The 10,732-nt window shown below is 31.7% G+C and overlaps 1 protein-coding gene across 1 annotated transcript; it reads right to left on the reverse strand.

Moving 5' to 3' along the window:
• Window positions 1-1,991: 1,991 nt before the first annotated feature.
• LOC110907220 (replication protein A 70 kDa DNA-binding subunit C-like) lies at window positions 1,992-3,700 on the reverse strand. Its single transcript, XM_022152234.2, has 8 exons — window positions 3,548-3,700; window positions 3,178-3,445; window positions 2,994-3,093; window positions 2,760-2,887; window positions 2,551-2,635; window positions 2,344-2,476; window positions 2,091-2,253; window positions 1,992-2,011 (listed from the first exon to the last, which is right to left on the reverse strand). Exons 1-8 carry the CDS (start codon window positions 3,698-3,700, stop codon window positions 1,992-1,994), a joined length of 1,050 nt encoding a protein of 349 aa, XP_022007926.2.
• Window positions 3,701-10,732: the final 7,032 nt, after the last annotated feature.

A 10,732-nucleotide genomic window follows, 5' to 3' on the forward strand; every position in this document is an offset into this window, starting at 1 on the left:
CCATACAGTTCAATGAGTTCACGCGGCCACAACTCCATCAAAACAGACGAAGAAATGAACAAACCTTGGTCTTGGAGCATTTCCTAAAAAAAAAAAAAAAATTCAAACATGTGAGTTTATTGAATAATGAAAATTGGTAAAATAAGTCATAATTGGTGTTGTAAATAATAAAACTCAATAAACATTACAAGATAATCTTCAACATAACAACCACGTTTAAAAGCAAATTCACGTGATGATAAACCATCAAGCCATTGTTTAGAGACCAATTTGAATCGATGTATTGATTTCGTATCGATCCTTATTAAAATCTGGAAAAGTATCAAATGAAAAGGAAGCTCAACCATTGTGTTTCTAAAACCAATTACAAAAACAATGATTTCATTGTGTTTATATATGAGTAAAGAATTTCAAAATAGGAATTGATAATGTCAAAATGGGAAATTTCCATACTTAAGATACCTTCTAAATTTCAATTATGGAATTGATCACATATTGTTTTAATATAAAATTATATTTTGTTATTTTCATGGGAAATTTCATATTCATATTGTTCTAAATTTCAATGGGAAATTTTCCATACGTAAATGATACATATTCTTATAAGTTATAAGTCATTTACAAATCTACGAAAGTAACAATAAGTATCTTGGGTTTAGGTATTAGGGTTTAGATGAATAAAATAAATAAGAATATAATCTTATCATTATTATATATTTAATTATTAGAACCTAAAAAAAAGAAACCATTATTTTGGATAATCATTGCTATCTAATCTTAAAATACACAATAAATTTTTTCAACATTTTTATGAAATCTTGTTCAAAACATGATATATAAATTATTGTATCGGTAAATTCACATTTTGCACCATGTTAGAAACTTATATCAAAGATCTTTTAACCTCATTAAAATAAACACAAACTTTACCAAAGGAAATGAAAATGTAATAAACACTCACCAAAAAAAAATTATCAATTATCAAGCAATAATAACCGTCAAAGTAATAAATTTGTCTTCATAAAAAGCATAATTATTAAAAATACTAAAAACGTTCAATCATGCAACACCATTTGTAGACCATACTTCAAAATCTTTATTTCTCAATTTTTGGCGTGATGAGGTCCAAGCTGACAGCATCGTTTATTTCAACTTTCCCAGGACTGTTACGACGTTTAGTAGAAGAGCTATCAACAGCATCAACATCATAAACATCTTCCAGGTTACGTTTAATGTTCTCGAACTTCGTCGCATCTTGATCACTACCATCTATAGGATCAGGCGTAACGCTGTCACCCATCACAGATTGAGATTCCTGAAACTACATCAAAGAAAAAAACATCCATCAGTTTGATAAAAATGCAATCTATCTACAGGTAAAAAAAGTGTAGAACAACACAAGTATAATACCTTCCCTAAACCTTTGACATTACCAACTGAATCGGACAAACTTTGAACATTTGACTCAGACAAGTCAGACTACAAAAATTCAGAACTGTTTCAATTTATGAATAAAGACATATAGTTATTAATAACTGAAATATTATTATGCTTGGAAGAAAAGCGTAACCTCATTAAGTTTCCATTTTTTCTCCAGAGCAGAAAGTAGATCCTCATCAGAAGATAACATTGAAATCCCATAGTTTTCAACCTGGTTGGTAATGTTAAAATTGGAAATTTTGATTTGGAATGCAAACTTTTTGTTCAACAACACATCAAACTCAGATGGAAGTGATTGAAACGATCCTTCGGTGGAAGTGTCAACCTGTATAATGAGAAAGATATAGTAACATATATATAGATTGTGTAATAAAACATGAAAAACCTTTATCAGAATGATAAATATTTGTACCTTCGAGTAGATATCTAGCAGTTCTTTCGAGGTTTTTTTCAAAAGCTTAATAGCTTCATAATCAAACAAAGTACAGGAAATGGTTCCAGTTGAATCCTGAACCCTTAGAGGTATCTTGTATCTATTATACGATAAAATGTTAACAATTGTATAAAATGACTTTTGAAAGTAATTGTAAAAATGTATAGATACCGATGAACAGGAACAATGTCAACAACATCACAATCTGGGTTTATACACTCAAACGACTTGTCATCCAACACGTCAAAACTGCCATCATCTCTTTCAACCAACTCAGTTTTCTCTTCAATTTGCTTCTTACAAACATTGCATGATAAATAATACCACGGCTTATCATTTGAAATAGCTATAACAGTACCAACAATGATAACCTTTTTCTCCTATCAAGTAGATAAAGATTGTAGTTAGAGATAAGTATGTAAAAATGACATATAAGATACGTTAAGCATATATATGTTTGATATACATACCACATCAATTGAAGCAATAAAACCGGTCAAAACAAAATCTTCAGCATTTAGAAACTCATCTTCTGTATTCGAGATCACTTGTGAGCATGATTGTTTACTTGAAGATGATTTAGAAAACTCCTTCTCAAGATATCTATTAAAGTATAATATATTAATACAAATTTTAATCCTTTTTATAAAACGAATAGTAAGTTATTAATGATATACCTGTCTTTGAATTCTTTGATCTCATGAATATCAGAATTTATGAAGACACGACTTGCTTCAAACATGTTAGTCAGGCCAACTTTACCTGATTGTAACACACATTTAATTGCAATGACAGGTATAAAATAATCGTTTGAGCATTGTAAAGACTAATATAGATAATTAAAATACATTTTTAGATTACCATATGGGTAAAATATAGTTAATACCTTGATATATGTTAACTGTTCCAAAATGGACAAGTATAACCACATGAGCAGGTCGATTTTTGTCATTCATGTAGTTTGACAAAGTGATTGCATAATTTTCCCACAACGTTACACTAATCTTCTGATCTCTGTAAATTTTCAAAGTCACTGAATTATTTAATAGCAAAAGAATATATCAATACATATAGTGACTTAAAAACATATATATTAAATTGTTGTTTATAACATTATTACTCGAGATCCTTCAAGGTAATGCTCATTCGTTTTGTTTTAGATCCATCCTTCCTATTTGCATCTTCAATAGGATATGAGACAACCAAATAACCGATGAAATCTGTATATTAAAATAGTATGAAAAAATACAAACAACTGATCATAAGTAAAAAATTAAAAAAAATAAAAAGTATACAGTAGTTACCTATTGGTGTATTCACTTCAATTTTTTTACTCAACACAGATTTAAAATCAGTGAATTTAAATAAGTACCGAGGACCAGACCAGTTATCAGTTTTCAGAACAGACGTGAAAGCATAAAAAGATAGCTTCTGATCTTTTCCGGTAACCTTAATGTTGGTTGTATCTTTGGCTAGGGATGGTTTATGAATCAATAAACGGTCATCAACTACCAAAAACTTAAGGAACCGTTTGAAAAGCTTATGTAAACAGCTACATTGAATGAAGGCACCCTGAAATATAAATTATATATAACGAATCATACAAAATGAACACGTATAGTTATTGATAAAAAAAGGATATTAATAATTATATAAAAACTTTAAATATGTTACCTCTTCATCCATTAACAACATGTCAACACGATAGATCTGGTTATCATAACCATTCATTTTTTTATCCCACATAGATATGATCTTAGCTTTGATGGTATAATTGGTGGAATGAGCATTAAGTGACCTGAACATAGTAATATGATTGTTCTCCATTTCACTGGTAAAGAAAGATAATTTTAGTAATTGATTCTAATTCTGATCTATATAAGAATGAAGAAAACAATTAAAAACAGGGAAAATGGTTTAACCTCAGATTTCGAAAACCACAGCACGAGAAAGAAACACAATTTGAATGTGGAGTGAGAGTCTTTAACTTCTGGTCTTATTTATACAATAAAAAATGAGTAAATTATGGCATAACTGGAAGATATTTTTGGAAGTTATAAATCATTTGCAAAAATAAAAATTTTTGGGAGACAAAGTAATTTGGGTAACGGTTTTAATTTCCTAATCTGTTACTATTGGTTTGCTATTAAAACTAATAAATTAAAAAAAACAAATAAACATATTTACAGTTACCTAAAGAATGCGTTTTTTATAAACAATGTATACATTTTTTAGGATGTTGCAAATAAAGAAATTTTAATAGTATAATTGCTCATATCATAGTTAAAACAGAATTCTATCCAGAGAGAGTTTGAAAACCGTAACCTGTACACTATGACATTTGACCATTTGAGCTAAAACCAGATACGGATGAGGCAAAATCTGAGGATGAAATGTAAAGACCAACAATGTTAGTAATCTAAGTAAAGACAGACGAATCATTGATTTACAAATATACGTGCAAACATGAACAAACATCAGATAAACAAAATTGATAACAAATAGAAATTAAACAGAATTATCGAAATAATAACAGAGATGAAACGACATAATTACTATTTTGCAATTGTTAGTAACATAAAAACAGACAGAGTCGCTGGATTATAACAAATTTCATTGATAAAACCAAGTAAACCACATAGTAATTATAAATTTTAAAAAAGGTTGATACTAAATAATTGCAAATTGCGTATCTGTAACTTATTAAACTATCCTTTAACTTCCGATGCTGAATCCGAACATTAATCTTCAATTGACAAGAGCAGGGCTGGGAAGAAGATGAAACGATTTAGGGTTTTTAATTTGGAGAATGAATGATTTACGGAATTTAGGTATATTATATACCCGGGTCAAAATAAAGAAAATGGGCAAACAAATCCGGATCCCGTGCGTGAAACCTAGACATCCCACATTTTCCCGCCAAAAACCTAAAATGGTTGCATAATAGAGGGACACGTGTCCCACACTTTATTCATATATTATATATATAGATTAGTATCTGATAAATAGCAGTTATACACAAAATCAGACAATTTACAATACACGTATAGTTAAAACTATCGATTTCTCGATTCCATTTTATATTGGTTATAGTATGCATCAATACACACCAATATTTTACAAAATTTTATTCGTTATGTTACAGACTGATTTCACTATTTACTATACTATTACACAACTATAGTTTTACCATTTTCCTATCCCTCACCATTTGTTGTTCTAAAAACGCATTTCCCTTTCATCATACTTCCAAGCAATCTGTCCCCCTATCTCCCTGATTCTATTCCCTGCATCCATCAACTCTTCACCAAAATGGCGAAGTTCAGCCATATTCTCAGTGCTCATTGGTGGATTAGGTAGGGGTTCTGGATCGAATTGCGGAAAGAAGGAATAAGGGTCGTTGACAATATTTTGAAATTGCCAATCATTCGTCCACCATTCTTCCATTTCTATAGGTTGAGAGTGTACTATTGGTTCTGGGATTGCTGGTGCAAAATTCATAGGGATTGGATTTTCAATAGGATAGGTAAAAATATTCGTATTGACAGGCTGAATAGTCTCACAGTTTGCCAATAGGATATCTATCTCTTCCTGAAAAGTTATTCTTTGGCTTTGGTTGGAGCTCTCTCCGATTTCTATCTGAGTTGGTCTAGAACCTTGTCCTACTTCCATTTTTATTTCCTTAGAATATTCCTCAAACTGTATTTCCATTTGCCTAGAATCTTTCCTAACTTCAGTTTCCATCTCTTGTTGTTTAGAACTCTCCTTGATTACAATTTCTTTTTCTTTTTCTAAAGGGTTGTTTATTTTAGGAAGTTTCGGAACTGGCTTTTTCCTACGAATACGACTACCCCATACATAATTCTTCTTTTTCTTTCGTTTTGGCTTTGTCAAGGGTGGAGCATGGAATTCTACAGGTTGGTCCATATCAGCAAAGTATTCAGTAAATTCTTGGGAAACTTCTATATTCACCGGGTAAAGATTGAGGTTCTGAAAAGCTTCAGATATCTCGCTCATGCTGTGTAGCATATATGCAAAATGCACAAAAATACTAAGTTAAAACTTTGGAACAAAGTTTAACAAATAAACATCGAAGTTTTATTGCACACTATTTGTACAAATGACAGAAAAGAACACACTCAGATTTATTTATTTATTTACTGAGAAGTGTTATTACTAGACTTAGGGTATTTAAAGATTTGCATGTTCTGCTACAGTGGCTAGCATATATAAATTTGACCATTTCTCATCTAGCTTATCTTCCCAAGGTGATTTATTGATTAACTCCTGGGTTTCCTTTTTAATCCTCTTTTCTCGGATTTGCTCTTTACTTTTCTTAATAATCATACTCCTTTTTCAAGGAGAAAGTGGATTCTCATATTGTGCCTTTCGCACAAATATTCCTTCTTCAGGAATTGTAGGGAGCTTTGAAAATTTAGTTTTGGATGAACTTCCCTCTTCGTAGACTGACCTATCTAATTTAAGATAGATATCTTGTAACTTTTGCTTACCCATACTGTAACTAACAAATAGTCAATTAAAAACACATAATCACATAACAGTAATCAGGAAAGATTAAGTATCTGTTAAATACTTAATTAGCTTAACTCAGTGGCTCTGATACCACCTTATTTCTGTCACGGCCCCCGACCCGGTTTGACCCATTTCAGGAGCCGCGGGGCAGAAATCCCGTGATATTTATTTATGTGATTTTAGCAGCGGAAATTTTAACATCAGGATCGTTGTAAAGCTAAAACTTTTCCCGATTATTTTATTTCACAATTCAGGATAAACCCCGATAATTTACAATACATAAGTTTTAGTGATAAATCCTTATTTCAAAACATATTTCCTTATTTTTATACTGAGCCACTATTTTAAGCTTGTAATGCTCCTCAGCACTTTTCCTGATTTACAGTAGATCACCTGAAACATGTTTGAAAAAGGTTTTGTCAGCGGGGAAATACTGAGTGAATCATTCTATTTACTGAAAACGACACATTTGTTATAATTTACAGTATCAAGAGTTTTTACATATGTTTATTATCAACCAACTTTCAAGAATAGGTATTTGTCACAGACCAGCTCTGTGACGGTGGTCATATCACCATTGGCTGTCCCAATGAGTGACGTATATCACTTTAGGCTCGCCCACCTAATGTGAAGGAAACAATAATAATAATACTGTGCACAATACCCCACATACCGGCTGTAATTTGGTGATTACATAAACTTAATCACTGTAATTATAACTTTTTGGAAAATAAATTGGAGTATTGTAAAACAGTTGATAAAAAGAGAATGACTCACATTGCAGATTTAGTATGGATAGAATATGATTTTAGCCCTGTTAACCTAATTTCAACAATAATGCACACAAAACAGGGTTAGTGATCAATACAGCAGTTACGATAACTCACAAGATCAAATTCTCACAATGAACGACAAAGTGCGATACTTAAACTCATTCATCGAATTAACGACGAACGACAAAGTATAACCCTAATGTGGGCGGCACTTAAACATTCTTTGGATATATTGATCTCGGAAAATGAATCGTAATAGCGATCGAGTGATTACCCTGTTTTGCGGCAGCAATTCGAAAGTAGTGTGTGTGTTTATTTGTAGTATAAGTGTGATAACTCGTTGTACAGAAAGCGTTTGGCCGTCGTTTTAACTTCCAGATTCAAGTCCCAAGGCCCTCTATTTATACTGAAAATTTGCATCTCCCGCGTGTCGCGGAAGAATTCGGGGAACCTCCCGCGTATCGCCTGGGATGCCAATTTAGGGTAGGGTAGGTTTCGTGTCCAGTAGCTTGGGTGAGTTGACAGTTTTGCTTAATTCAATTCAGACAACGAATTTAGAGGATAATATCGATTAGGGTTTAACCCCCCCTGAGTTTTAGGGGCCCTGATCCTGATTCTGATTGTTTCAAAAATTTTAGGGTTAGTGTAGAATTACTTGGGTTTCTCATTTAGGGTTTTCTTAATAGCTAATTACCATCCTAAGCATTAATTTTAGTGAGAGTTGTTACACTTGTAAAACACACTCAAATCATATAACTTTCATCAAGTATTATCTAACACAAACAAATTTATTTAAGGTCAAAGTTTATAAATAAAGACTTTGAAAATTCAAAATATGACACTTTTAATGGGACGGATGGAGTAGTTAACATTGTTGGAGGCCCTCAAGTGAATCGGAAACCTAGGATCTCTCATAATCCAATTTTTATAAACACTACTTTTTAGCCGGTGCGCGTTGCCACGCCATTTTTTACATATGGTTTTTGTATTTTCTGTTATTGATTTGGTTTATTGCGGTATTGTGACAATGCATGTACTCAGTCTAACAACTTAGTTTACGGAACCATTAAACGAAGGAAAAAAAGCGTAAAAGAAATTAAATGAAAATTAAAAAAAATATATTAGCGTTTGGACAATGAAAAAAAATCAAAGGGAAAACGGGAAAAATGCAACTTTAATAAACTTTACGGACAATATAGTAAATTTTAAAGTAAAAGGATATTAACGTAAAACATTAAAGTTATGGGTTCTAATTAGACACTTTTAATCTACCATAGTTACACACTCCTAATTTAGGATAGGTAAGACACTCCAAATTTACGTTCCAAAGAAAAGAAGAAAACAGGTATAGACGGGATTCAAGCAAAAGTCTGGACATTTAGAGGAAATTGCATTATCCACCAGACCACTTTCATTGTTTGTGTTATAATTTGTTTCGAAATCTACGTATGATAAAGTTGCAGCCGCAAAAGCAAAAGAATAAAATTACTTTGGTGGATGTCACGATTGGCAGCCGATTTCCTCCACTAGTTGCCAGCCAGAACTATTCCTCCCCATATGGTTTAAATATATAGGTAATTTCTTGGCTTAAATATATAGGTAATAGTGGAGTGTTCAAACGAGAAGAATTTTTTTTGTTAGAATGAAAAAAGAATAAGTTTCAACCAATAAGAATGCTTCATTTTACTTCATTTAATATTTGCATTTAATTCTAATATAGGGGTATATTGGTAAACTTACATAAATCATTAATTTGTAATCTTCACCTTTAATAACTAACTAAATTAAATTTGTAACTCATTTTCAAAATATATACTTTTCCAAATTAAAAAAACAACTTAATTTAAAGTGTAGAATAAAATACTAGTTGTGTAGGATAAATTACGAGTTATGTAGGATATATTTCGAGGTGTGTAGGATAAATTTTGATCATATAGGATAAAATTCTATAATGTGTATGGTATATGTGAAAAAATTTTGATATGTGTAGGTTTTGTAGACTATATGTAGGATAATTAATGATTAGTTGACTAATTAATTAAAGAGAGAAAAATTAATGATATGAGTCATAAATGAAATAGTATTTTACTAATATGGTCTTTTTTTTTTTTTTCTCACATTAAATTTCTTCTCAAATGAACCTTCCCCATAGGTGTATATTTTTTATTTTATTTTTTCGAAAGGCAAACTTCATTCAACCAACAAACAAGACGGACATCTCCAAGCTAGAGATGACCCGCCAAAACAATAGTTACATCACAGGAAAGAAAGTTTACATCAATCATTCCAAGCTACGTTACCCTTCCTACTTCTACTCCTGTACCAAAGAAAACCCAAAGATTTTACATCTGAAACAATTTGAACCACTTCTGTATTAGAACCTAAGAAAGCCTTCTCATTCCTAGCTTTCCAAATTCGCCAACAAGCTAAGATAAGAACACCATATAGCGCCTCTTTCATAGTATCCGAACCACCCCAATAATTAACTAATTGAAGGATGTCATTAGTTGAGAACACAAAGAAAGGCGAAATCTTACACCAAGTCGATATTCCCATCTAAACTCCACACGCCACGCGACAAGCCGAAAATAAATGATCCGAGATCTCTTCCGCGTCACCACAAAAAAGACATAAACCATCTCCCACATAAATATTCCTCTTTCGAAGCGCACTCTGAGTTGGGATCCTATCCATATTAGTCCTCCACATAAAGATATTACATTTATTATGTAACCATTTACACCAAGAAAAACCAATACTATATTCCGTCAATTCATTGCTTCTTAACCATAGGTAATATATAACCATAGGTAATATATAGGTAATTTCTTGTATATCCGGGTTTGGACATACAATAAATACTAAAAAAGTTATAACTGCTAATAAATTATCTTTATTATACGTGAAAAAGTATATATTGAGCTAAGTGTGAAAAGCATAAATGAGATATAGAAGTAACAAGTGAGCATTGATATAGAGACAAATGTGAAAACCTCCTACCCACCAACTAATCATTAACTTCCAAATAATTATTAGATAACTATTTAAATAAAAACAAATATCTAATACAAGTGAGGTGTTTTGACGTTTTTTTTTCAAACTAATTGTTGCCCCTTATAAAAGTACAAGCTGATCTTCAATTTTTTCTGTCATGATAATTTTTTTGGTTTTAACAAGGTGCAATAATCATTTTGAATACCGTTTAAAACATGCTATATGAAATATTTTTGGAGACAAAATCTATTCTATACGAGTGGCATTAATACATTACCCACGTTAGCGTAACTGGGCCACATGGAATGACGAAGAAAAGTCATATAAGTCATACGGTTTTGTCAATGGTCACATCATTAATCTTTATTTGTCAAAATATCATACAAGCCATATGAACCATATGATCATTTTCACCGTGTCATACGCAGTGGCGGACCCAGGATTTTTTTCTAATGGGGTCCAGTTTTTTCGATACTTGGATTTTTTACACCCAAATGATAGGATTTTCGGGTCGGTCGTCGTTTGGGTCGGGTCGGGGTGATTTATTGAGCTTGGAACC

Source organism: Helianthus annuus, chromosome 14 (assembly GCF_002127325.2).
Source record: "Helianthus annuus cultivar XRQ/B chromosome 14, HanXRQr2.0-SUNRISE, whole genome shotgun sequence".
NCBI lineage: Eukaryota > Viridiplantae > Streptophyta > Magnoliopsida > Asterales > Asteraceae > Helianthus > Helianthus annuus.

Excerpts from the sequence above, each read along its gene's own strand:
- LOC110907220 (XM_022152234.2), bottom strand. The coding sequence starts at position 3,700 with ATGGAGAACAATCATATTACTATGTTCAGGTCACTTAATGCTCATTCC. Across the intron at positions 2,477-2,550 it reads ATCAAAGAATTCAAAGACAG|ATATCTTGAGAAGGAGTTTT; the intron begins GTATATCATTAA and ends ATACTTTAATAG. Across the intron at positions 2,254-2,343 it reads TTATTGCTTCAATTGATGTG|GAGAAAAAGGTTATCATTGT; the intron begins GTATGTATATCA and ends TCTACTTGATAG.